Raw genomic sequence first — 27,073 nt, 5'->3', positions numbered from 1 at the left:
CTCTGTGCTTTTTCTTTGTTGCACCTGTTTTGTTTTTTTCTCTTCTTTTTCTTCTTCTTTTGGATGTGTATTTTTTAATTCCATTTTCTCCTCAATTAGCTTATTATACATTCTTTTATTCTTCTTTTGGTGGTTTCCCCAGAGGTTATATTGTGTGTTCTTGACTCACTGTTATTGGTACTTAGAAATTACTGTCTGATCCCTCCCCAGACAACGTAAGAAGCTTCGAGTACTTAAACCCTATTTTCCTCTCTTCCATCAAACGTGGGGAACTGCCATGATTTTAATTCTCCATATATTTTAGACCCTAGAAAAAATTGTGTACAGTCAGCATTGACCTAGACTATGTATTTATTCTCCCTTTTCTCTTCCTCCTTTCCTTGCTGTCTGTTTGAGAAACACCTCTTAATACATCCTGTAATATTGCAGGTGTGCTGGGGACCACTGCTCTCAATAGATGTTTATCTGAAAAGTCCTTGTTCTTGCCTTACTCTCTGGAGAGTGTTTCTGCCTGGGAAGCTGTGGGGCTTTCGGTGCTGGGGAGAGACCCTCCCCATCGCCAGCTGACGGCGTTTGGTGACGTCAGCTGTCCTTCCCAGGAGGGTGGCGTGGCTCTCCCCCCTCTGGCTGTGGGGCTTTCTCTGTCTCTGGTCTTCAGCAGGTGTGCCATGGTGCTTCCTGTACATTTATCTATCCTGCTTAGGGTTGGTGCTATTTCTTGAATCTGTGGCTTGATGGTTTTCATCAATTTTGGAATCTCAGCCATTCTGTCTTTAAGCATTGCTTCTGCTCCATCCCCACCTCTCCTTCTGGGACCTCAGCTGCATTTGTACTGAGCCTTTTCACCATATCTTACATGTTTCCTGTGTTCTTCTCTGTGTCTTCTGTGACTTGTCTCCATGCTTAAATCTGGGTAGTTTCTTCTAACCTATTTTCTAGTTTAGTTATTGTCGTTTCAGCTTTGTATAATCTGCTACAAGACGCATCCGTTGAGGTTTTAGTTTTAGTGACTTCTAAATTCTAAAATTTCTATTAAAAAATAGTTACTAGGTCTCTGCCAAAGTTTGCAATCTTGTCTTTTTTTTTTAATTAATTTATTTTTGGCTGTGTTGGGTCTTTGTTGCCGCGCGTGGGCTTTCTCTAGTTGTGACGAGCAGGGGGGCTACTCTTCGTTGTGGTGCGTGGGCTTCTCATTGTGGTGGCTTCTCTTGTAGTGGAGCATGGGCCCTAGGCGCGTGGGCTTCAGTAGTTGTGGCACCTGGGCTCAGTAGTTGTGGCTCACGGGTTCTAGAGCTCAGGCTCAGCAGTTGTGGCGCACGGGCTTAGTTGCTCTGCGGCCTGTGGGATCTTCCCAGACCAGGGCTCGAACCCGTGTCCCCTGCATTGGCAGGCGGATTCTTAACCACTGCGCCACCAGGGAAGTTCTGTAATCTTGTCTTTAAGCCCTTGAATATATTAATCGTTTTTAAAGTCCGTGTCTGACCACCCAGTTATCTGGATCCCTGTTCATTCCATTGCCTGTTTTTTTCCTTCTTAGTTTTGTGTCAAGTGTGATTTGCTTGTATGTCTGGTTATTTTGTATCGAGTGGTGGACGTTGTGTATGGAGTTCTGGAGCTAATTCAAGGCCAGATGATGTCATGTTCCCCCAGACAGGGTGCGTGGCCCCTGGGGGAGCAGACCTACAGAGTCAGGGCAGTGTGGGCAGTGAGAGTGCCCAGGCACTTCCTGCCCAGGGAGGGCCCCACGCTGGGGCGGGCTCACTGCACCGGCAGGCTGGCCTGCAGAACAGGGTCTGTGCAGGAGCAGGGCGAGGGAGGGGTGGTGGGAGCCCACTTGCCCACCTGTCCCCAGTGTGTGCTTGGTGGGGGAAGAAGGGAGGTTCCCTGCAACCCCCAGCAACCTGTGTGCTGGGGACAGGAGGGGCTCACTGACCCGTGGCCTCTGAGAAGTAGAGGTCTCTGGGTGTGGGGTAGATGGGGCAGCCCGTGGGCCTCCTGCACATGGCCTTGCTCCTGTAGGCCTTGCCCCGCCTCTGCTCCAGGCCCTGGGAGGGGCCTCTGGCAGCCCTGCCTGCCTCCCCATGCAGAGCCTGCTGTAGGGGCTGGGCAGGCCTGGGCACAGGCGATGGAGGCCGGGTGAGGGGCCAGGGGTGCTGCCTGCCCAGGGGCGGGCGAAGAGTTGCAGTGGGGTTGCGTGACAGCTGGGGTGGCGGTGCCTGTGTCAGTAGGGCCTCTGGTGACATCCAGGGAGAGTGCTGGATTCTGAGGCGGCCACCGGCAGAGGGCCCTGGTGCACAGGCTGCCCGAGGGAGTGGGGCAGCCTGGTCTGGACAAGCTGACCGCCTCGGGGCACACTTCTCTGGGCCCGGGCGGGCAGGCCGCCTGAGCATGGAAAGGCCTCGGCCTGGGAGGGTGGGTGTCTCTCTGCCCCGCAGGGCGTGCAGGCTGGGCCGGTGGGGCTCAGATGTCCCAGCAGCTCCCTCCCTGCTCCTGCAGCTCACGTGGGCTGGAGCTGCTGGCTTTGGGGAAGGAGCAGGACCTGGTGACACTTGGCTCCCAGCTCTGTTGTACCTGAGGCCGCGTCTCTCTTCTTAGGGTGGTGGGAAGGGTCGTGGGCAGGAAGGGCTTGCTGCCCCAGAGCCGGTGGGCAGCGACGGTGCACTCGCTTGGAGCCCCCTCGGCTGTGTCCCCTTGGTTGCCCCCCGCCACCGTGTCCTCCTGGGAGCATGTTGACACACAGGGAGCCCAGTCAGGGTGGGCACCAAGGATGGGCCTCCCCCAGGCTCTGAGCTGAGACCCTCTGCTTCCCACCCTGCCAGAGCCCCGCTACTTGCTCTGACGAGGGGGGCCCCGAGGGCGGTGGGGTCAGCTGTCCTGGAAAGGGCGGGGCCGTGTGTGCCTCTGCCGGGGGCCTCGGGACAGGCCGCGTGACCCTGGAGAGGCGCCGTGTCCGTGGGGCCCTCTCTTCGTAGCCCTCCTGCTTTCCTGCCTTCCCTCTCGTGTCCATGGGAAGTGAGCAGTGCTTCCCCCAAGACTGAGCCCTTTCCAGGCAGATCCCAGGCTGAGAAGGCACCACAGCCCAGCTGGGCCCTGCTGGTAGCACCTAGGCATCACCTGTGTGGCCCGGGCTCTCAGCGGCCACAGGTAACCTTGGGATTTGAAGCTTTGGCCCTGAGGCATGGACTTGATGGATTTGCGAGGAAAATCTGTAGCCTCGCGCGCCGACTGTAGACCTGTCAGCTTCTAATCACCAGGCGCGCCCTCATTTGTTGGTTTGCCTGAGTGTCTCAGGCCTGGCCAGAGGAGCCCTGGCCCTTCTGGTTACCTCTGGCCCAGGGGTCCCCAGGGGTCTGCACTGTTCCTGCTCCCACTGCCGGCTGGTCCGGGCAGCATTGGGACAAGGTGTCTAGCTTAGGGAGGTGGCAGGTCCCCTGCCGTGGGGTTGCAAGCGTGGAAGCGAGCTGCTGCCCTCCCCACGCCCTCCTGTGCCCCCCGCGGGCTGAACCCTCAGGTGCTGTGCGTGGAGAGGCCTGGGTGGGTTCCGGGGCCAGCGTTCTCTCCGGACCGGGCACGGGTCACTGACTGCCTCTGCCCCGGGACCCATCCTGGGATGCTTCGGGGCGTCTGCAGGCTGTGGCGCCGGCCCAGGGGTCTTGTCCCTGGCACACTCGCCCCCTCCCGTCTCGTTAAAGCTTTTGGGTGTGGCAGGGACCTAAGGGACGTGCTGCCGCTTCTGCCTTTCCTGCCCATCTGTGGATGGGGAGACTTCTGAGATACTCCACCCCCGGCTGGCTCTGCCCAGGAGAGCCATGGGCCGGTGGGCAGGGCCCGTCCTGGCTGCCCCCAGCACTTGCCGGCCGTTTGTTGTCATTCTTCAGGGCGCTGCGCTTTCTAAATTAATTCGGAGCTGTTGTGTTTCCTTCTCACGGTGTATCCCAAGCTGTGCCAATCCCTGATGGGCTCTGGCAGTGCCAGCGGCCGTGCGGGTAGGTGGCAGCTGAGAGTGGGCGCAGCAGCACGGCCACTGGCAGCAGGTGGCCGCCCGACCCGGCAGGTGGCGTTCTGTGAGGCAGCGCGTGCTTGGTGCGGAGAGGGGCGTGAGCCTGCTTGGCAGGAGACGTCTTGTAGCGCGAAGGACGGCTCACTGCAGGGGTGCCTTCAGAGCGGCTTGCTCGCGCCCCGCACGCTGGGCTGCAGCAGGGCAGCCACCAGACCCTGAACTGCCACGGGCCGGGGGAGGCGCACGGGGCGGCGGGGCGAGAGGGCGCACCTCCCTGTTTCTGCAGGAGATGGAAGGCAGGCCTGGTGTTGTGAGAGAAGCTGAACTCCGTGGCCCGGGCCTGCCGCAGAGTCTGGGAAGGCCGAGGAGAGAAGCTTGCTCTGTGCCAGGCCCTGCTCGAGGTGGGAGACCGGGGGTCTGAGCAGGCCCGGGCCCACCAACTCCCAGCGTGTCTGGGGTGAGCCCCGCTGGAGCCCACGGTGGTCCAGCAAATCACCAGAGCCATGTGTTCCCGTCACTGCTCGCTCTCCACCCGCGTGGGGGTCTGGAATGTTGAAATGGGGGACGGGCTGGACCCCGGGACCTGCCCGGCTGAGCTCAGGCACCCCGGCTGCCCCTCCAGGCCGTTGTGCCAGTGGGCACTGTGACCTGGGGCGTCAGCACTGGGGGGCAGCCTGCGCCCCAGGCCTTCTCTTGGGAGCCCCTTTGCTTCCCTCTCTTCCTTCTGTTGAGTTTCTCGGGGCTCCCTTTCCCTCACCAGATGGCATGTGCATCAGGTGTGGCGCCCTGTGCGTGAGAGACAACAGAGTGGCCTGCGGGCGCCCACCACCCTGAGTCTGGGAGGCCTCTGCCTGACCTGCCCGGGCTAGCCCTGTGCCCCACAGCCCTTCCTCAGACCCCTTTCCTCCCCCTTCCCCTCCCCCCTCCCCCTCCTTCCTCTCACAGAGGGCCAAGACCCTGTCTTCTGCAGGAGCCCCAGCTCTCACAGATGGGTGGGGCTGCCTTGAGCCCCCTTTCTCAGGGGCCCCCAAACGGCCCTTGGTCCTCACCCGTATGGCCCCAGCTGCCCCCAGCCTTACACTGTCCCCAGCAGGAACTTTTTGCCGGCTGTGTGCTTGGGAACTGACCCTGAGGCGGGTGCTGCTGCCGGCTCAGGGGCTGCATCCTGTGCAGGGACTGGAGGATCCCAGAGGGGAGGGGAGGGGAGGGGAGGGGAGGGAAGGCAGAGGGGGAGGGCAGGGGAGGGCAGGGGAGCAGAAGGCTCACTCTGGAGTCTGCTGGGCAGCCGCAGCTAAGGCCGGGCTCCTCCCTGTGGCCTCCACGGAGCTGAGGGTGGGGAGGCAGGGATGCGGCCCGAGCTCCCATGCTCGTGCGCTGCCCTCCTTCTGCCGCCGCAGCGCCCGGCGCCGGGCAGGCTGGCTGTAGGGCTGAGTGAGGCCGGGGCCCCCCACACACCCAGGCTCCCCTCCGCGGCCTGCTCGCTGCCCCTGTGCTGCAGCCCTGCCCCTTCGGCCACCAGCAAGGAACGGGTGAGCAGCCGGAGAGCCCAGCATCCCGGAGCCTGTGAGGGGTACGTGGTTTTCTCTCCGTGGCCGCTGCTTTTGATAGTGGGCTTATTTCCAGGCTCTCTTGAAAGCGTCTCTCTCTGGCCCTGACTCCGAGGAAGCAGGGCAGCGATCCTGAGAGGCTAGGCTGTGGCCAGCAGGAGTGCTGCCCTCACAAGGGCCACCGGCTCTGGGCCACGTGGTGGAGCCGGGCTTCCCTGGGGTGGCTGAGGCCCAGTGTCTGTCAGACACCTGCGGGGCTGTGCTGCCCACCCTGTGTCTGCTGGGGGAAGCCCCCCTCTGTGCTCCCGCCCCTGTGGGAGAGGATGGGGGTGTCCCTGGGGGTCAGAAGGGCAGAGGCAGGCTCGTCAGTGCCCATCCCGTGGTGCCCCGTTACTGTCACAGCACCTGCCGGGGGGGGACGAGGTGTGTTCTGCAGCACCCCCTTCAGGGACAGGGACTGGTCCCTCTCCGTCTCTCGTGGCTTGGAACGTGGGGTATCTGTCCACCTGGGACTCGCGGGCAATTTTCTGCGCCCCTGAAAGCCCCCAGCAGAAGCTGCCAGGGTGGGGTGGGCCTTCACCTCACAGGCTGGGCTTTGTCCCCTCAGCTGGGCTGGCCCGGCTCGTGTGGAGGCCCCGTTGCTGTCGGTGGAGTGTGGACAAGGCCCCTCGATTCTCCCTTGGGGACTTGGGAGCCCCTGTTGCTCCCCTGGGCTCTGACCTTCTAGAGTTTCAGCCCGGTAAGGGAATGGATACCCCTTCCAGCCCTCCTGGCACATATGGGCCAGGCCCTCAAATGGAGGGACATAGTGATGACGGAGGACTGCCCTTTTGTGAGGGCAGAGACACACGCCAGTAGACCCAGTGCGGGGTAGGTGTTGGCTGGTACCTGGTCCCTCCTGGGCAGTCAGAGGCCTCTGGCCTCTGCGTCTGAGCATGTCAGCCCTAGGCACAGCATAGGCAGAGAGGCCTCGGCGTGAGGTCTTGGCCTGCTCGGGGGCCTCTCCTGCTGGGCTAACTTCACTTCCTGTCCCCTGGCAGGTGCAGGGGGCTGGGCTGAGCACCGTGCCCGGGGCGGGGGCACTGTGGCCGGCTCCGTGTTTACCTGGATGGGGGTCCCCGCAGGCAGCCAGCAGCTCTGTGCTTCGTCCCACCTGGCTCTCAGGGAGTTCGGGGCCACCGGTGCTGGGCCCTGCCAGGCAGGGAGACCTGCAGCAGGTGGAGAGAGAGCCTTGGCTTCGGGTGGGCAGGACCAGGGGGTCATCTGAGCCCCTGGGCACCGGCACGGAGGGGGGCCGTCTTGAGAGAAGTTTAGGTGCTTCCGGTGGTGCTGGCCCTCCAGAGCCCCTGAAACCCTGGGCACCCTGGGCAGGAAGGGCTCGCCCAGTCCAGACGCCGGTGCGGACGCTGTTCGTGTTCAGGGCTAACGTATGAGGTGCTGCCTCTGCCTCTTCCAGCGTGCTGTGGAGGGACCTGCCCTTCCCGGGAGGAGCTGAGGGGACTCACCTGCCCTGAGAAGGGGCGCTTGCTGTGCTCCCTGCTGCTTCCCCAGAGCCCAGAGGCCAGCATGCAGCGGGCTCGCCAAATGTCTGTTGACTGACTGAGCGAGCTCTGTGCAAGGGGCACACTGGTGCTGGTGCTGCCTGGGCATCCTTTCCTCAGCCCTCTGGCCTCTGGGGTGGCTTTTGTCAAGCGTGAGGGTCCAGTTCCCTCTCTGGCTTCCTCTATGGTCTGCAGTTGCTTTTAAAACACTTTTTTCACTGTTTTCTTTCTAAGCTTTTTCACGTCCCTGGTCACTTGATTCCACGTAAGGAACAAGTGGACCTCAGGCCACAAAAGCAAAAGAGGCTGTGAGATGGCAGGCCTGGCTCGGTGTCGGGCTGCAGACAGATGGCTGATCACCTAGCATCGTGCACTGTCAGCGTGGGTCCAGTGAGGGGGCCTGGGCCCGGGACGCCCGATCAGAGGGCCGCAGGCGAGCAGGAGTGGCCAGTAGGCCGCAGAAGGGCCAAGGGGCCCCAAGGGTCGCTGTGGTCAGGGCTGGGCTCGGAGCCTAGGAAGGCACAGTCCTCCATGACCCAGGGCCAAGGGAGGAGGGTCCAGGGTGGACCCCCCGGTTGTGAGCTCCGTCTCTGGAGGCTGGAGCTGAGCCTTAGGACCTGCCCCCCGCTGAAGGCAGATTCCTGTCTCTAACATGCACGTGCGTGCCCTCACCTGTGAGGCCCTGGGGGCTCGCATCGGTACATCCATGGCCACCCCACGCGCTGTCCTGGACACTGGCACCTCTCGTGCCCGCGGGTCCTGGAGCCCTGCCGGGGCTGCTGAGCCAGAAGTGGGTTTGCCTTTTGTCCTCAGTAAGAGGTGGATTTTGCTCATCGGGGTCTGAGTGAAAGCGGACAGGGTAGAGTACCCAGTCCCAGGATGTCCTGTCGTAGCTGCTTCTGGCTGAGGTCAGATGGGGCACTGGGGGGAGCAGCTGGCTCACAGTCCGGTGCCTGCAGGGTGTGGCCCCAAGCGGGCAGGGGCTGCTTGGTCTGCTGGGGAAGGGGTGAGCGCCAGCCGTGCCCCTGGACGAGCCTGCATCACGTGGGCGCTGCTTGCAGCACGCTCAGGCCTGGTCCTGTCTCTGGGGGGCGGTCCTGGGAGGGCGCGCTGTCTGCCTGGCACGGACCCTGCCTTCCCTGCCTTTGCTTGGGGCTCATGGCCTTGGGGTGCAGCCGCCTCTTGCTCCTGTGGGCCCCGCTCAGCGAGTTTGCCCCCTACCTGGATCTCCCAGCCACACGCTGTGCTGTCTTCTGGGGCGCGCCTCCCTGGGATGTGCTGGGGCTCCCCTCCCCCTGGGCCCAAGGCCTGCAGGTGGGGTGGGGGCTGGGAGGTGCTCGCTTTCCCCTCTTCCATCCTCTAGAGGGATGGTTAAAAGGGGAGGGAAGACCCACCCCCATAATGTACAGCGACTGTCAGGGAGTAAACTACTCCCATTTCATACAGACGGGTCAGTGTCGTCGCGCGATCGATGGCTCGCGCACAGTAATTATAGGAACGAGCGGCATGTGTCGCTTGAGTGAGTTTGAGAAGAGTAGGGTCTCAATCTTTCCTCTAATAGGGCCCCGACAGTCCCAGCACTGCGTGTCTCAGGCTGACGGTGTTGTCATTAAACACCAGGTACTGCGGGGCGACAGAGGAGGCGGCCGCAGGGCCCGGCAGCTGACAGCGGCGCTTTGTCATCACCCAGCGGCCCACGCTCCTGTTGCGGCGGTGCCGACCGCTGCTGCGTGACGTATGGCCCTGTCGGGCTGCCACTGTGACTTAGTAGTCAGTAAACGTTGTGGTTTTTTTTATAAATTTATTTTATTTTTTATTTTTGGTTGCTTTGAGTCTCTGTAATCGGTAAACGTGTGTCAGAGGCTGGTCCCCAGTTCAGACAGCAGTGCTGCAGGAAGCCCAGCAGGGTGAGGCCCTGGGCCGGGGGCCACTCCCTCTCCCTCGAGGGCCAGACCTCTCCTCTGTGTGTGTGTGTGTGTGTGTGTGTGTGTGTGTGTGTGTGTGTGTGTGTGTGTGTGTGTGTGTGTGTGTGTGTGTGTGTGTGTGTGTGTGTGTGTGTGTGTGTGTGTGTGTGTGTGTGTTAGCGAGCACGTCCACTCATCCTCCCAGGCAGCCACCTGTGTGTCGGAGTCTGGCAGGGTCTCTCCACGGGCCGCCCGAGCCATTCCTGAGGCACCTGCATGAGTGCTGGCCTCCAGTGGCCCAGGGTGCAGACCTGGGGTGTCATGGGTGCCTAGGAGGGGCCTCTGGCTGGCCCGTCGCCTCCTCTGTGACTGCCCCTGGAGGTGAGGGCTGAGCCGCCTGACTGCAGCGGGCTTTTCCGTGTTCGCAGTGTCGGGAACCATCAAGCGCAGGAAAAGTGGAGTGACTTATTAGACTCATAAAAATTCATACTTTGCGATCCCAGTCATCCCACGCCCGAAGCTTGTTAGAGCGCGGTCCCTGGCAGCTCCCGCGTGGCAGGGGCGGGGGCGGGGCGTTTGCCTCCTCCTGCCGGCTGCCATCCCTGCTCATTTGGAGAAACGGACAGGCGTCTGCAAGCACGTGAAGAATTGTTCACGGGGCTGGGGATTTGTCATGATATTACTGTGTTCTCGTGGGTGGGAGCAGGACGGCCAAGCCCTGTCACCTGCGTGCTCCCTGCACCTGCAGGGCCTGGGCAGGGGCTGGCTGGGTGCCGGAGCACTGAATGCAGTGGGCCCAGGGCTGGCACCAGGTGAGCAGTGCGCCCGTGTGAGAATACAGACAGAGGTCTAGGCATGCAAGGGGAGGTCTGCAGGTGTGTTTCTAGCTGTCTTTATGGGACGGAGCGGTGTGTGTCTTCTAGGCTGATGTCAGTGGGAGTTGAGTCCATCTCTGTCCTTCCTGAGAGACTCCTGAGCAGAGGCCCATTGGCCCAGTGCCCCCTGGCCCAGCCTGGGCCCCATCCTGCTGGGCATGGTGGGCAGGTCATTCTCCTTCTCTAGGCCTTAGTCTTCTGATCTCTTCACCGGGGGGCTGACGTGCCCCGTCAGCTCTGCTGTGCGGTGGGCATTGTGGATTCTGTGCGAAGGGGATGCAGGGACAGAGGGTCCTCACTTCTGTTGACAGGGAGGTGACACCTGAGCTGGCCAGAGCCAGTCCTCCCTGGGTCCTTGCCTGTAAACAGTGGAGGGGCCTGGAGGTCTGGGCAGGATGAGGGCCCAGCCCCCTGGGGAACTGGCTTCATCCGCTTCTTCGCAGGCAGCGGCAGGGTCCTCCCAGCAGGTGTCTCGCCCGGCTCCGCTCCTGGCCCGGCCCTTCAGCGAGACGTGAGGGGCCCGCGGGGGGGCTGCTGTCCCCATCCACCACCCCCCTCCTGGACACCTGCTGGGGACCACCACTCTGGCAGTTGCTCTGGCTGTGTGGCCTCCTTAGCGCCTGCCTCGGCCTTCCTCTTGCTGCTTCCTGATGGTGGCGGAGCCTCTCCTTGTGGCCCCTGGGACCTGCTCGCCCCTCCTCAGCCCCAGGGCGCTTTTCACCCCCAAATGCTGTTGTGGCCTTGCTATCTCCAGGACTGTGTCACTGAGGGGACAGCTCAGATGGGGCTGACTTTCGGAAATGCCCTGGTAGACGGGCAGTGTCCAGAGAGGGCGACGCCCCTCATCGTGTGGTCTGGCAGGGTCTCCCCACCCAGTAGCAGTGCACCCTCATCGGGAGATGCAGCGTCTCGCTCACGTGGCCTTTGCTCTGGCTCCAGTCATGGTCAGCGCCATCCTGCCAGGCCCGGGGCTCTGCACACAGCTCGGATGGGCAGCGAGCCTGCAGGTGCTGTGGAGCCTCTCAGAAATGCGTGCCGGCTCTCCTGTGGCCACTTTCCCAAGAGGACGGCTCGGCCACGGTGGGAGAGAGGCTGCCTGGCCCCCGCTTGGCCGGGTCCTGCGCGTCGGCCTCCTGCATGTGGCTTCCTGTCCTGTGTGAGGCCCGCCTGCTGCTGCCGAGAGGGCCAGGAGCCTCTGGGCCCCCACAGTCCAGCGGCAGGCCCGGCTTCCCTGTCAGATGGGTGGGAAGGTGAAACCCTGGAAGGACTGTGTGATGTGTTCTGAGCTGGGTACCAGGGGCCCGTCTGGGCTCAGTCCCTCCCACTGGCTCTCTGGGGACCCTTCCCTGGCTCAGGCTCTGTGAGCTCATTTCCTGCCCGCTGTCCAGACCCACCTGTCCCCCTCGGCCCGGCCTGTCCTTGTCCCTGTGCTGGCGCAGAGTCTGGGAGCAAGGTGTCCCATCTCCCTCGCTCTGATGGACAATCCCAGACGCCTCCTGCAGCCTCTCAGCGGTCACGGTCCTGGAGCTGTCGTGCCCCGCACACTTGCAGTGGCAACTCTATACTGACTTTGCTCTCCTGTCTCCCTGCTCCCTCTCGCCTGCTTCCAAAATTGCTGCCTTCCAGATACACCGTCTGTACCCCAAACTCTCAGCCTCTGTGCTCGGGGGGCCCAAACTGCGGTGACTGGTACTGGACGGGGGGACTGCGACCAGGCCCACAAGCCTCTAGTGCAGGGCTGGGGTGAGAGAGCTGGCGCAGCATCAGGAGGCAGGGCCTTTGCGGCGGTAGCTGGAGACGGGGCAGCAGGAGGGGAGCCAGGGTTACGTGGTCGTTCTTGCCCTCTAGCCATGTGGGGCAGTGGTCTTCGGGAGGCCCGTGGGGTCGCCTGTCCTTTGTAAATGTCCTGGACGGCACTGAGGAGGAGGACAGGCTCAGGGCAGCCACCCCCAGGGGAGGCCAAGAGCCAGAGGCCTCCGTAGCAGCTCTAGAGCTTCAGCTCCCCACTGTGGCTGTGCTGACTGTGGGGCACACGCTTAGCCATAAAGCCAAACACCAAGGCTTCTGAAGACACAGGCTGGCCCATCGCCTTGGTGGAGATTAAGGCCGGGAGAGGGGAGGAGCAGGGGGCCCTGGGGCACGGGGTGGGGATGCTTGGCGATGGGTAATCGATCTCGGTGTGTCTGGACAGACAGCTGGGCGGCTGCGGGGGCTGCTGGCAGCCGGGCTCCTGGGGCTTGTCCCATAGCTGCCTCTCTCCTGCCGGCGGCCCCAGACAGTCTCTGTTCAGAGGGGTCCTGGCTCCCTCTCTTCCTTACTCATTATGCAGTGGTGAGATCGGCAGCACCCCTTCTTCTAGTTCTCTCCCTTTGAAGTACCATAAAAACCTGAACTCCCTCTCAACGCCCCTAGTCGCGGTGAAACACAGCGAGAGCAGTGACCTCCGTCTGATGGGCTCTGCCATCTGTGGTGGCTCGTTGAGGCCGGGGCCGGGGTCAGCTGGAGGCCGGGCTGCTGCAGACAGCGCCGCCTGACCGGCCACGCGAGCTGCATAGGCCCCGGGAAGGCTGGCGCTCTCCCCAGTTCCGCAGCCCGAGTGCCAGACCGCCTGGGCTCTGCTGCTGTCGGTCCAGTCCCCGCCTCTTGGCCGGTGGCCTCCCTCCCCAGCTCGCTCATGCAGGAGCCAGGCCCTGCTGATAGATGGGCTCACATCCCATTCAGATATGACGCCAGCAGTTTTTTTGTAGTTTGTCTTCCATTGCGGTAGTAAAGTTTTTAATTAGGGAAGCTAATGAGATCGATTAGTCATTAGAAGTGACCTCTGCACGGCAGGGCGGAGAGGGCTGCGTGTGTGTGAGCCTGATAACGCAGCGCCCGAGCGTCGTTGGCAATAAAGGCGCGAAGGGTTTGATTTGAGTGAAACGTGCCACAGGGAATACATCATGCGGAGAAAAAAATTACAGCCCTGGGAGTCTGTAATGAAGGGAATTAAACCAACATCCTATCTAAATAACATGATTATCTACACAAACCCTCAGCCTGCCAGGAGGAAGGGGAGAGACTGCTGCCTGCCGGGGCTGCTGCCGGGGCAACCCTCCAGCACCACAGGGCCGGGGGGAGGCCGGGTGCCCTGCCCACGGGGAGCTCGCCCATGCCTGCCGCTCTGCCTTTGCACTGGGTTCGAGGTTCCAGTCCCTGTGTGCCATGCGTGGTCTGAGGAGCTCTCACTCCTATCAGCCGTAGGATGAGGGGCGACACCAGCCATCTGTCCGCCCTGCTGAGCTCTCTGTGCCCTCAGCGTGGGCACCCTGGCCTGTTCTCTGCAGGGCCGCTGTCCTGAGTGCTTCCACCCCCACAGCCAGGCTGCTCATGGGGAAGACCAGGAGGGTCTGCGGGGCCAGGCTGTGAGGGTCACAGCCCCACTCTGGGGGGCGGGGCATGGGCTGCTGTGCCCTCCCCTCTGCCACTCGGGATCGCGGGGGCTGGGGTCTGACGGGGGCCGAAGTCTGGGAGGTGACACTTAGCCTTCTAAGAGGGGGGCCTACTTTATTACTTTGTATTTTCTTAGAAGTGGTTGTCAGGTACTAATAAGTAAAATGCAGTAAGTTAGTGAAAAGTTAAATTTCACAGTGGGGCTGCATTGCAAAGGAATGTTATAAATACTGATGCCCGTTAATAGCGGGAATGAGGGCCAGGCCCAGAGGTGGTATGTCCCAAGAGGAACTTTGCGGAATGCAGAGTCCAGTCCCTTGGGCATTGGGGGCTGGGGGCTTCCTGGAGGAGGTGGCATCTGGTGGAACAGGGAGGGGGATGGGAGAAGCCGATGTTGTGCCTCTGGGCGAGGGGGGGTGAAGCTGGCCAGGCCTGGGGCTCCCGGCGCTCAGGATGAAAACAAAGTTGTTGAGGAGGGGCCCTGCCCCAGCACAGCCCAGCCCTCCTTCCCACCCTGCACACTGGTGCCCCCGAGCTGCACAGCCAGGGCCCTGGGGCTCTAGGGTGCGTGTTGCAGCTCAGACTGGCAGGTGGTGGCTGGTGTGGGAGCTCCCCCCCTCAGAAGGGGGCCGAGGGCGGGTGGCCCCAGCGGCGGCGGAGGGGATAGGCAGGTGGGCTGTCCAGGTGCAGAGGCTGTGGGAGCAGGGAGTGGGTTTGGGGCCGTGGTGTCAGCGTGGGGCTTGGCAGTGACTTAGAGGGATTCCTGCGCTCCTGAGTGCTCAGCTGGGACAAGCTGTTAGCCATTTTCATTGGTCTCTTCTTGCTTGTAAGACCTTGAAAATTCAATTCAACAAACATGTATTTACCGATGCCCCCTGTGTGCTGGGCTCTCCCGTGCGTCCCAAATGTGTGGGGGCTGCCTGGAGCTGGAGTCCCTCGCTTTGGTCACGCAGCAGGATCAGGCATCCCGGGTGATGCCCGGTGCTTCTGCCGAGCTTCCCTCTTTCTCCCTGACTGCCCCCTGAGCTGCCACCCTTGAAGGAGAGAGAGAGACGGAGACGGAGGTGGAGACTGTGGGGTGCTGGCCTGGCCTGGCGCGAACTTCTGTGGACCCCTGGCGGGCAGCCGCTGTGGGCCCCTGCCTCCAGTCCCGGGGGCAGAGGCGTCCTCTGCTCTCAGCACTCCCTGGGCCTTGCAGCCCCATGTCCACCCCGACCCCGGCTGGGTGCGTGGAGCCTGCACATGCTGCTCCTGTGGTCTGGGGGCTCTCGGGGGGGCTCTGAGCCTGTGCTGTGTCCTGGCCTTCTCATGTGGGTGCACGGGAGCCCTGTTAGAGGCTGCAGTGCCCCAGGGATGGGTTTGGGGACACCTGAGGGAGGGGCTCTTCCAGCATCTGGACAAGGAGGCATAGTGCTGTCCTGATGGCCGTGCAGGTGCGGTAGCTCCCGTGGGGCGGACTTGTCCTGCCTGCTCCCAGGCAGGCCCCGCACCCCACCGCCCATCAGGCTGGGTGAGCCTTGGAGAGAAGGCATCTGGGCCAAGGTGCTGATTGCTGACTGGGGGAGGGCCTGGCTGTGGGCTGGTGGTCTGTTGTGTTTAGGGCTCTGGAAGGTGACTTCTACCCAGTGTTACTGTCACTGTTCACTGAGCAGTCACCGCTTCTCGTGGAGTTTGCAGGTGCTGGGAGGATATGTCCTTGGGGCCCAGGGGAGCAGGTTCGGGTCGTGGAGCACCGGTTTGTGCTGTCAGAGAGCGGGGTGGCTGGCCCTGAGCAGCCAGGAGTGTGGGAACCTGCGTGTCTGGTGCCACCGTGCCCCTGCTGTGCTCCCTCTCCTGGGCCACCCTGGACCCCAGGCGGCCTTCAGCTGAGGGTCAGCTAATTCTTGCCCAGGGATCATAGGCCTGTCCTTGTGCCGAAGCTCTGGTGGTGAGAGCACGTGTGTGTTTTCCTGGCCTCCTTGTCTCTGCCCCTTCCCATTCACCCTCCCCCCACGCCCCTCACCCCCTGCCTGGCTGTGCTGCCCAGAAGCTGTCTGCTGCTGGGGTGGCTGGTAGGGGCTCCCCTTCCAAGCAGAGCCCTGGGCTCCGTGCAGGCAGGTTAGGTGGGGCCACAGGGAGGCGCCTTTGGGAACCAGGGTCCGAGCAGCCTGGCCTGAGGGGCTGGGGTGCTGGGTCGGTCACAAGAGGCAGCAGCGCCCGTGTTCCCATGCTGCGTTAGCTTTAATTATCTGGGCAGTTAGAGCTGTATATTATGAAAGCCGGGCAATTAGATGCGTTCCTCATAGCTATGGGGAAATTGCTGGCTATCAAGTGGAAGGGAACTGGGGCAAAACAGATCCCTGTTAATTGCATGAAGCATTCAGCAAGAAATAAAGCTGTGGTGTACATCACCCTGCAAAATGTTCTGAAAGCAGAAGTGATTAAGCACATAAATCTACATGGACACCCGGTGAGGGTCCCAGAGAGGGCGGTGAGCGCTTCACGCCCGCAGCCTCGCGGACCCGGCCGTGGGCCCCTCCTCACTGCCCACGGGGAGCACCGGCCTGCCACGCCAGCTGCTGCAGCTGGCCGCGCCCGCCCCGCTTGCTCTCCTGGAGGCCGCGCTGGCCGCCTCCGGCTCCGGCAGCCCGGGGCTGCTGAGCTCCCTGGGAGTGGGCGGGGGGTTGGATCAGGGGGTGATGGGAGGCCCCACCGACCTCCACTGACCACCCGTGTCTGGGTTTCCCTGCAGCCTCCAGCCTGCACGGCCAGCGGACCCCTCCCACCAGCAAAGTGATCAAGACTCGCTACCGCATCGTCAAGAAGACCCAGGCCTCACCTCTCAGCCCCGCCCCCGGGCCCCTGGCCCCGCCCTCCTGGCGGGCACTGCGGCTCTCCCTGTCCAGGTAGGAGGCCTGTGGCTGCTGGGCTCCAAAGTGCAGGGCGGGGCCTCAGGACCGAGCACACCCCCAGAAGTGCTTGGTCTACAGTTGTTGGCTGGGGAATGGGCTAATTTTCCTGTCTAGCAATTTCTGCACGAGACGTGTGGCCGGCCTGTGTGTGCCGTGCGCTCACGCAGACACGCACGCTCCCCGTCCGCCAGCAGCCAGCTGCCAGCTTGGGGCGGGGGGTGGGGTGGTGGGGTGGTGGTCTGGGAGCAGCCGCACCGCCTGGGTGTCCCTCAGGGAGAAGCTTCTGGTGAGAGAGGCTGGGCCATCTCACTATCGCTGTACTGGTTGTTACGGGGGTGGGGTGAGGCTGTGTGCCTCTCCGGCCGCCCACACCAGGGTCTGGCCTGCACGCTGAGCGCTGTGGCCTCGCTCCAGGCTGCTTCTGCTGGAGGGCATGTGTGGTGCGGTCGGCTCCCTCTTCTTTTCTGGGTCCCCTGGGCCCAGAAGCAGGAGGGCTGCAGAGGTTGGGGTGCGGCTCCTTCCTTCAATGAGGCAGGGGAAGGGGTGACAGCCTCGGTGGGTTGGAATCAGGCAGTGGCAGGTCCCCTCCCTCTGTCCTTCTGGGGAGCGGTGTGGGAGCCCCTTGGCCCAGTGTGGGCTTCCAGCTGGCTGTGCTGGGCACTCCAGAGCACATGGCCTCCGGCCTTGGGGCCAGGGGGCCATTGTGCCCCAAAGGGCTGGGCCACGGGGCAGAGCAGCTATAGTCCTGGGCAGGGGCCATCCTGCCAGCCCCCCACGGGCCCCCCACTCTCTGGACATGGGAGAGGAGGTGCTGGCCTACTGGCCCATGGTAGGTGTGCCCGGAGGTCAGCGGTGGCCACTGCCCTCCTCCCTTCCCACCAGGCCACACGAAACTTGGCCGTGCTACCGACTTTTCTGGAGGCAGTAGCTGGAAGTATATTTTAAATTAATTTTACTGCACTTTTTGTAGTATTTTTGTTTTAAATAGATTTATAAGCATCTTGGGGGCTATTTCTACAAATTTATGAAGATAATTTTCAGTCTCTCGATAAGGTTAAATTTACACCTTCTATTTCCATATTAATTCACGGTGCTAAGTGGGTCTAATTTTCTTCCATTCTCCTATCTGGTGAGCATGGCCTTTCCTAATGCAATTTTCCCCTCACTAAATCACTGTGATTGGGAGTCATGATCGAGCTAAATTAACTTAAATTAATTTACTTAATAAGAGCCCCAGATCTTCGTGAATGAGGTTCAGATTTATTGATTCTTGCTCCTCTCTCCCCCTCCTGCGGTCGGCCTTCCTGCCCGCGTTGGCAGCCCTGGCCTGGCCCCGCCTCTCCCAGGGGGCCTGGCTGGGGACCGGGGGTGACCTTCGTCAGGGAGGCACCAGCGGGCCTCTCCTTCCTGGCCTCTGAGTGCCACGGAAGCCCAGGTGTGGGTCCAGCTGGCCCAGTGTTGAGTGTGCCAGGCCCTGATGTGGCCACTGAGCAGAAATAGGTGCCAGGCTCAGGGGTCGAGGGCCCCTGAGGAGGGCGGTGGCTGGGGGCGCCCCCGAGGCAGCAGCCGCCTCCTACTTTCAGCCGGAGTGTCGAGCCCATCAGGCCGAGAACAGCCCGGTCAGCAGCAGGGCGGGGGGTGTGCCTTCCCCTCAGTTCTGGAGACAGGTGGGGGCTGCCTCATGGACAGGTGTGTGAGGTCCGCACTCGGGTCAGGTGGATAGGATGGGCCATCAGGACAGGCCCAGCCCAGCTGCCAGCCCCGCCCGGCCACTGCTTGCCTCAAGCTCCCAGCGAAGGTGGTACCGGGCCTTATGGGGAGGGCGTGCCCCTAGATGGTTGTGTGTAGCCCCGCCAAGGGCCGTGCCGAGTGCCCGATGGCTCAGGCCCCGCGGCCCTGGCCTGTGCTTGGTGTCTGGGCGCTCTGAGGCAGATTCCCAGCTGCACCAGGCCCCAGTGCCCTCCCTGGGCATGGAGGTGCAGCCGAGCCCACGCCAGGATGGCCACGTGTGCACTGAGGGCATGTGTGGGCTGTGCTCGGTGAGGCCTCCCTCCGCCCGCCTGCCTCTCTGCAGGCCTGCCTGACCCGTCGCCACGCACCTGGGAGGCTCCTTGAACCCAGAGCCCTGGACCCTGAGGGCCTGGCCTCTGGACGTGGTCTGCGGGGCAGCAGGGCCAAGCGGCCAGGACGCCCTGGGAAGCGTGGGTTGGGCTGCCAGTGGCCTGGGCTTCCTATGCTCAAGGCCACCTGTGCCCTGGTGAGGCTGCCTTCTCAGCAGTTGCCACCCTCCAGCTGCCCAGCCTGCCGTCGGCCATACACGCCAGGCTCAGCTTGTCGAGGCAGCAGGAAGGGCTTGTCTCCAGGGCCGGAGGCCAGTCTGATGCCCTCCCACCCTCCTCCTTCAGCTCCATCAGAGCTGGGGCTGCCTGTGTATGGTCAGCAGGTCCCAGAGAGGTTCTGGGGCCACCTGGCCTTGGCCATGGCCTTGGCCTCTGTCCTGTAAGCGGCAGGTTCCTCAGCTCTCCCTGGCAGAAGGGGGGTGGGGGGCTCGTGGCTGGACTGAGGCCAGTGTGGGCTACGGGCTGCTTCAGTGATGAGAAAGCAGGGCGGTTCCACCAGGCAGCGGGGCTGAGCCCAGGAACCAAAGGCTCTTCTTGGGCCTCCCGATCTGTGTCCCCCATGGAGAGAGGACACCTCCGAGGGGCGGGCTGGCAGGCAGGCCCCAGCAGTTCTGGAAATCTCAGTGGGCAGAGTTGGGGGCTGGTGGACACAGGTGGGAGGTGAGGCGGGTGGCCCAGCAGCTGAGTGCCAGTGTTAGCATGAGGTGGCCCTGGACCCCACCCCCCTGCAGACCCCTCACTGTGAGTCTCTGCAGAGAGGAAGCTGTGTGTGCGTGGCGGGGGCTGCCAGCCTGGGGGAGCCCAGGGAGCCCCCGGTAGGCGGCACACAGCGTGTGACCCTGGGCTCAGCCCAGACCCGCGCCTGACGGCCATGGCCTTGGCAAATCCCTGCCCTCCCTGTGCGACGCCACGCTCAGTCCCGCACCGCGAGGGGCCTGGCTTTAGAAAGACTTCAGAGGTGGCGGGGCTGCTGTGAGCCCTCTCCCGAGAGGGATGCAACAGGGCGCTGCCCAGGCCCCTCCTCCACGCTCAGCACGGCCCTCACTCATGTTGGGGCCCCTCGCCTTCCAAACTCTTGGGGCGGAGCCGGCGGCCTCAGGAGAGGCACGTTGCCTTTGAACGCTGCAGCGTTCTCCTCTCCTCCCCACCCTGCTGGCCCTGGGTCAGGGGCGGCACGGCTCCCTGCCCGCTCCCTGCTCTGGGGGGGCTCGGGAGGTGGGCATCCCCAGGCCTGGCTCCTAGTGTCTGGGAAGAGGCAGAGGGTTGCAGGGTCCTTGGCCTCTCCCCTCCCGGAAGCCCGTGTTCCGCACCTTGACTTGAGCCACCGTGGCAGTGTGGCCACCACTGACTGCTGTCCTGGGTGGCAGGCTGCACGTCTGCCTCGCAGGGCGGCTTTGCACTGTTCCCGGTTTAGACAGAAACCTACTCTGAGCCCCATGTCAGTTTTGGCCTAATATGTGGGGAGCTGAGGGGCCACATGGTAGCCCACATTCACAGCAGGAGTCCTGGGGTCCCCTTCCCCCCACCAGCTGTCTGGTCTGGAGGTGGAGGAGGTTCTGGTGCTTCTGTGGTGAGGCCCTGACTCCAGAAACACCCGAGAGGAGAGTCAGCTGGAAGTAGGGCAGTTAGCCCGTCGGTTCTGTCGGCCGGTCAGCCCTCGTCCACGTTGGGGCAGACGGAAGGTGGGAAACGGCCGGGCAGCAGCTCCTGGACGCCGTGGGCACTGCCCATCCCATTGAGAGCCATGGGCCGGATGAGGCAGCCGCTGCCCTGGCCAGGGGAGCGTGTGGAGGCCGGAGCAGGAGGCACACAGGGTGGGGGGTGGCTGCCCCTGCTGGGAAGGACCGTGGCCTGAGTGGGGCAGAATCCTCGGCACCACGGCTCCGGCTTTGGGGCTGCCTGCGTGCAGGGGGCGTGGAAGCTGGCCCGGGCAGGCCGGGTCCAGGGCCCCAGGAGGCGTGGCTGGGGCTCGAGGACTGCACAGCGCCGCTGCCCAGAGCTGGCTCCCAGGACCTGGGCAGCAGGGGGGCCCACGAGCACACCCCGGGGCTGAGGCACACACTAAGCGAGGAGTTAATTTTTTTTGTTCTAAGATTTGTGGATTTGCCTGTGTCCTCGCCAGCTTCCAACAAGTTCATTAATCTGAACTGAAGCTGAAATGCGACTTTTATCCCTAAACTGCCTGTCACTTTTTTTCTTTCCAAATTCATTTGACATGAAAGTGCAGAATAAACAGAAGCCCCTGTGCTTAAGCAGATGAGTCTGGCGGCTGCTCCATCCCGACTACAAATGGTGCTGTCACAGGGGCTGCCGCTCGCTGGGCTGCCTTATTTTATTTTATTTTTGTGTCTGTGCGGTAAATCTTAAGTAATCTCTGGGCAGTTTGACGAGGTTTGGGCTGCGATTTTTCTTTTCTTTTTTTTTTTTTGCGGTACGCGGGCCTCTCACTGTTGTGGCCTCTCCCGTTGCGGAGCACAGGCTCCGGACGCGCAGACTCAGCGGCCATGGCTCACGGGCCCAGCCACTCCGCGGCATGTGGGATCTTCCCGGACCGGGGCATGAACCCTGCATCGGCAGGCGGACCCTCAACCACTGCGCCACCAGGGAAGCCCACGAGTCATTATTAAAGAGGAAGTTGGGGCGAGGATGGGCAGTGTCCCTGTGGGGTGGCCTCGGCTCCACGTCCTCCCTTCACACCTACCCTTGCCGACTCCCTGGAGAGCAGGAGGCCAGCCTTGGCCCTGCTCGGCCTCCTTCTCACCTCTGGTTATCGGGGTGTTGGGCAGCTCGGGCTGCCGTAACGAAACGCCTCACACGGGGCGGCTTATACCACAGGTGTGTGTTCCTCACAGTCTGGAGGCTGCACGTCTGAGGTCAGGGTGCTGGCCGGGCCCATTTATCCTCCAGGTTGCAGACAGCCACCTGCTCGCTGTGTCCTCATGTGTGGAGGGAGAGCAGAAGGCTCGGGGGTCTTAATGAGGACACTAATCCCATCACAGGGCCCCACCCTGACGACCTTATCTCACCTTCATCACCTCCCAAAGGCCCCACCTCCAAACAGCATCACACTGGGTTTAGGGCTTCAACATAGGAATTGAAGGGGGGAATACAGGCTTCAGTCAGAGAAGGGAGTGTCCTGTGCAGCCCAGTGGAACTGGGGTCCCCACAGCCTTCTGCCCTGCCCTGAAGGGTGTGGCAGTTAGAGGGACCCCGGGGAGAACCCTTCTGGGAAAGCAGTGTTCCCTTCCAGTCGCCTCCACCATGGCCAGAGTCCGGGGTCCTGCTGTCTCTCTGGCGAGGCCCCAGCCTGATGGTGTGCAGAGACCCCTCCCAGCTCAGCCCAGGCCGCAACCCTGTGACGGAGCTAGTAGGGTGCCCAGTGCTGGGCAGCGGGGCTCCCCTGCAGATCCCTGTGGGCAGCCGTCCTGTGCGGGCGAGTTCTCTGCCCGCAGCACTCGCCTCCCAGTGGGCAGAGGGTCAGGAAGCAAGCAGAGGATGAAGCGAATACTTTCACGGGGTGGAGAGTGCTGGGAAGCGCTGAGACTCACCCAGGGTGGACGGACCACCAAGGAGCCCAGAGAAGGCTCCTCTGGGGCTGGGGCCAGCGAGGTCCGTGTGGGCCACATTGTGAGGGCCTTTCCCGGGGGGCTGGGAAGGAGCCCGGGATGTCTGCTCAGAGGGCAGCGGAGGCTGGTGTGGAAGGTGGGACCTGGGCCCTGCTGCTGGACCCGCAGGGGCTGGGGAGATGTTGGTGGGGGCTGCGACCCTTCCTCCTGGTGGCCCCTCTTCCCAGGCTGTGACTGCTGTGTGCAGGCCCTGGGCACACACCGTGGCCGACCTTGACCTTGACCTGGCTTGCATGGTCCTGGGGGTGCTCGCCTGCCTCTGATGTGGAGGCTGGGGAGCTGCACACCGCGCCTGGCTCCGTCCAGCCCTGTGCCTCTAGCTGCCCCACGACAGCTCTGCCCGTGGGCAGCTTGTACTGACAGCCGAGGAGGCTGCCGGGCCGAGCGCTGCTCCGGCTGCCTGTGAAGGGGCTGAAGGGGTTTTGGCGAATGGGTAGCAGAGCTCTGGACTGGTTCTTTTACAGCAGAAAGTGCCCGTCTCAAGCGAGGAGAACGTTCCCCTGATCTCACCGGAACGCCCCCTGGGCTGAGGGTCCCGGATGACCGCTTCGGGCCCCGCCTGATCCGTCGGCAGCGGGCAGTCAGGACTGTCCTGGTTTCGTGTCAGAGGCGGGGTTTCCCCGCCGCCCGCCCCCACCTGGCTTGTGCCCGGGGTTGGGGGCAGTGAGAGTGGAGGAGTGGGACAGGAGGGGTCCCCCAACACGTTCTGTGGAGCCTGGTCTCTGCCCTGACGGGGCTGTCCCCTCCGGGAGAAGGGCCTTCCATCCGGGCTGGAGCTTGGGGTTGTTGGGGTTGTGGCTTTCAGTTGGGTGGCACCTGAGCATTTTCTTTGCCTGGTCCCTGTGTGTTGCAGCTCAGGCCTGGTGGAGCAGAACAGGCGGAGTCCCCAGGCGGGTGGCTAGTGGCTCCCAGCTGCCCCTGGGCCTGCGGAAGAGGAGCCAGTCCACTCGCTCCCCAAGTGTCCGTAGAGGGCCTGTCCTGTGTCAGGCCCCTGCCTGCTTGGAAGCTGCAGCCCAGGGCCCTGCTGCCCACTGACCACCACTCTCTCTGCCTGGCCCTGCAGATGGTCGCCACTGGGCTGTAGCCCTGCTCTGTGGCTTGTGGCCTGAGTGGGCCACTTCTATGTCAGCACATTGGGGGCAGCGCCCTGTTGCTGCTGACCACCCCTCAGCCCCAGGAGAGCTGTGAGCCGGGGGCTGTCGTGTGGGAGGGATGCATGGAGGAGCCAGGGCGGGCCTGGGCCAGTGGGCAGGGCGGGGACGGGGGCTGTCGCCGTGCGCTGCCGGCTCACTCCTGGTCCCTCCTAATCAGTGTCTTGCGTTTAATTTTGGGGGGTAACTTTATTTCACATACTTCTGAACTTACAGAAAAGTTGCAAAAGTAGTACATGGAACTGCTGTGTATTCTTCACTTAAATCCACCGGTTATTTGTACCTTGCCGCATCTGCTGTATTGTTTCCACTCTTTGCACAGACCATTTGTGAGGACATTGCAGCCTCGGTGCCCTTGACCAGGGCAGCAGAGGTCTTCTCGGGTGTGACGAGACTCAGCTTCGCCGTTTGGGCAGGAGCGCTGTGGGTCCCTCTAGGTGACTGTGGCGTCGAGCCTGTGTGGGCGTCCTGCTCCTTGCTGGGCCTCACCCGCTCCTCCTAGACCCTTAGTGATTTCCAGCCCCTCGTTCCTTGCATATCGGTTGGTCGGGTTCCTGTAAGGAACTGCTGTCCCTCATCTCCTGTTGCCTCGTATATTCATTTAGTTATAATGGTGTGGACTCCCGATTCTTACTTTTCAGGCTATAATCTGTTGATGTGATTCACTCGACCCTTCGTCGGCCGTGGTGCTGGCCCACGGAGGCCCCCTCTGGGCTCGTCCTGTCTCCTTTCCACGCGGCACCGTCACTCACCGAGCCTCCCTCACCTGCCCAGTGGAAGCTTCCAGGCTCACCTGGGACTTGCCCTCTTCCAGCCCGGCACCAGCCGCGTCTGCGGACCCTGGCTCCTGGCAGCACAGTGGCTCCTGGCCGCTCGCAGCCGCACTGCCGAGGGTCTCGTCAACAGTGCCAAGGGGTGACGGGAGCATGTCGAGCGGGTCCGGGCAGCGGGGTGCGTCCTCCTTGCAGGCCTTCCTGGGTCAGAGTCCGCGCACCTGTGCGCACAGCTGTCTCCATGCTGCTGCTGCTGCTGCTTCAGGCCGCCTCCCCCTGTGCCCTCGTGACTCCCCTGAGGAGCCCTCTTCTGGCCGCTTTCATTGTGGTCCTTTTGGCTGGTTCTAGACGCCGCAGGGGAGGTGCACACCCGGCACTTCCGCCTGCAGCCACCCCCAGCGATTACTGACTGCCCTGCTCTCGAGGGCGGGCGGCTCCCCGCTCTCGCAGGGCTCTTTGTGTAGACCCGGGTCCCCTCCCGGAGCAGCGCCCCCTTACTGTTCCAGTTCCCATCGCATCTCGTCGTGGTTTAATTTGCATTTCCCTGATTACCAGTCATGTTGACCGCTCAGGCACGGGATTGTGCTTGTGTTCTTTTGTGTCTTCTTTTGTGCTCACATCTTTTGCCCGTTTTTAATTGCTGGTTTGTCTCCTGTTCTTGAGCTGCGGGAGTGGTCCACTTGTTCAAGGCTCTGTGTCCGCGCCTTTCCTGGCCAAGTCAGCCTCAGCTTGAATGAGTGCCTTGTTTCCTGCCCAGGAGTCTGGCGGTGGGTCCACGGGGGCTCTCGGCCCTCTGGGGGGCTTGTGCCCCGTGGCTGCTGTGCCGCCATCCTCAGCCCCGCATTCAGAGTGTGAGGTCAGGACCCTTCCCCTCGGAGGCTCTCACCTGGCTCTGCTCTCTGCCAGCATCGCCTCCCCAGCCCCCAAGGGAACCCTGCAGGCCTGGGTCTCCTGGGGGACCTGGAGCCCCAGAGGGGAAGCCTGGCCTTTCTCAACCTCTCCAGGCCCACGGGGAGCGCAGGCTGCTGCTCTGTGCTGGACCCTGTCCTCCACCCTCACTCACATACACCCCTTACCAGCCCCGGGCCTGGGAGTGGTCAGAGGACAGCCTTGCCTGTGCCCCAGGAGCAGCCAAGGGCATCCCTCAGGGTGGGATTGGAAGAAACAGGTAAAGAAATCAGAGCAGGAAGGACTTCCCTCAGGGGGGCGCAGTGGTTGAGAATCTGCCTGCCGATGCAGGGGACCTGGGTTCGAGCCCTGGTCCAGGAAGATCCCACATGCCGCAGAGCAACTAAGCCCGTGCGTCACAACTGCTGAGCCCACGTGCCACAACTGCTGAAGCCCGCGTGCCTGGAGCCCGTGCTCCGGAACAAGAGAAGCCACCGCAATGAGAAGCCCACGCACCGCAACGAAGAGTAGCGCCCGCTCGTCGCAACTAGAGAAAGCCCACGGACAGCAACGAAGACCCAACAGAGCCCAAAATAAATAAATTTATTTATTAAAAAAGAAAAAGGATTATGAGAAAAGAAATCAGAGCAGGAAGTTTGGCCTGAGGGTGACAGGGAGGTGTGACCCAGCTCTTGGTGCTGAGCTTTGGAGAGATTAGGGTGGGACCTCTTTAAGGGAATTGGTGGGCGCCAGTAGGGGTCAGGGAGGGACCTGGGGTGACCCTGCCCCCTCCCCTCCTGCCCCCCGCCCCCGCCTGCTTCCCCACGTGGTGCTGAAGCAGGTCTCCTCTGGCAGGTTTTTTAGAATTTTATTTTATGAGAACAGGCAGTTACGGCTCCCCAAGTGCTGTAAAAGTTAATGTGATGGCCTCCCTGCGCCTGGGCTCATTTTTATAATTTTTTATTTTATGAAACAGGACAGAGAGCTTAGTGACTTATTACTATTCATTTCGTTTCAATGCAGTAAATATTGATTCAGTTGGGGGTTTTCAATTTAAACCACTCTGCGATTATATAAAATATTACTGGCCTCTGAAATTATGCTTACCGATCCCTTCGGCTGCTCATTAAGGAAGGAGTGCAGTTGTAGGTCCCTTTGCCCTCATCATTCTAATAAATGGGCTGAGGTGTGTTTCTGCACGGGAGGTGCCGCGGAAACTGCTGGCAGGGGCCTGACAGCAAGGATGCAACTCTTAATTTGGAAGTCCGTTCAAAGCGCGTCTTGCTTATTTATTTCTCTCTCTGCCTGAGTCTAGCAGGCCTTTCAGCTGTCAGCAGCCCTGAGGCCTGAATGCCTGCCTGCGCTCCCCGGTGGGTTTGGGGAGGGCCTGGGGCTCGGGCGACGATGTGGGGCCTTGACCCCTCACCCCCTTGATGGTTTCGGGGAGGTGAGGGAGGAGACCAGCCTTGCCAGGGCACAGCTGTCCCCTGTCGGCACTGAGGCTGGGACGTTGAGGACTACCCGCTCTCCCTCCGGAACCTGGTCCAGAAGTGGGGCCTTTCTTGGCCACGTTAGAGCTCAGCCCCTCGCTGACAGGGCCTGGCCTGGGATGCAGGACCCTGAGGAGAGGGCCCTGGATGCCAGGGCCCAGCTGGTGCACAGGCCGAGGTGGCCCTGCTGCCTTCCTTCTCTTCTGTGCTCTCTGTCAAGCACCGCCACCGGTGTGGGCTGGCACGTGGAACCCCCGGCCCTTAGGAGCCGAGCACCAGGCCAGCCTGTCCCTCTGGGTCCAGGGTCTGTTCGTTCTCTCAGTCCCCGTCCTGCCCCGTGTGGGCAGCTCTAGGACGGACCCGTGATGTCGGGGGACATGGCCAGCGCTGCAGGGAGTCAGCACTAAGGGTCTGGAGCCCTGAGCGAGGGGAGGCTGTGCTCGGCCGGGCCACCCCAGTGCCACGCGGCCCGTGTGCTCCCAGGCAGGGGCGAGGCAGAGCCATGCTCCTCCTCGGCTGTCTGTGCTGGCACTGCGGGGGCATTGACATGGGGTGTGCGGGTACTTGGTGTGGGATGGGGCCGGGTGGGGCTCACGTGCCTCTTCCCCATCAGTCCGAGCCTCTGGCCCGTCCTCCCCAGTGGCCACACAGCCCCCCGTGACAGTTGCCCCCCAACGCAGCTCTGTGCCACCACTTCTTCCCTGGCCATGGGGACCACTGGCGTGGGCCCAGGGTCACAGGCACTGTAGCCGGAGTGTTTGTGGCGAGACCACATTGACAGGTGGCACCTGTGTTCCATCTGCAGGCGGCGTGGGAGCGGAGGCTGGCGGCCTAC

The 27,073-nt window shown here is 62.4% G+C and overlaps 1 protein-coding gene across 2 annotated transcripts in view; it reads left to right on the top strand.

Annotated features, from left to right (window-relative positions):
- The window catches only part of ZC3H3 (zinc finger CCCH-type containing 3), an 80,532-nt gene that overhangs the window by 13,469 nt on the left and 39,990 nt on the right, over positions 1–27,073 (top strand). For both annotated transcript variants that reach the window (XM_033842971.2, XM_033842970.2), the window contains exon 4: positions 16,031–16,184. In XM_033842971.2, the coding sequence (XP_033698862.1) occupies positions 16,031–16,184 (154 nt within the window). The remainder of the gene's footprint in view (positions 1–16,030; positions 16,185–27,073) is intronic.

Source organism: Tursiops truncatus, chromosome 17 (genome assembly GCF_011762595.2).
Source record: "Tursiops truncatus isolate mTurTru1 chromosome 17, mTurTru1.mat.Y, whole genome shotgun sequence".
Taxonomy (NCBI): Eukaryota; Metazoa; Chordata; class Mammalia; order Artiodactyla; family Delphinidae; genus Tursiops; species Tursiops truncatus.
The sequence above is the reverse complement of the archived record's forward strand: the minus strand, read 5'-3'. Positions and strand labels throughout refer to the sequence as shown.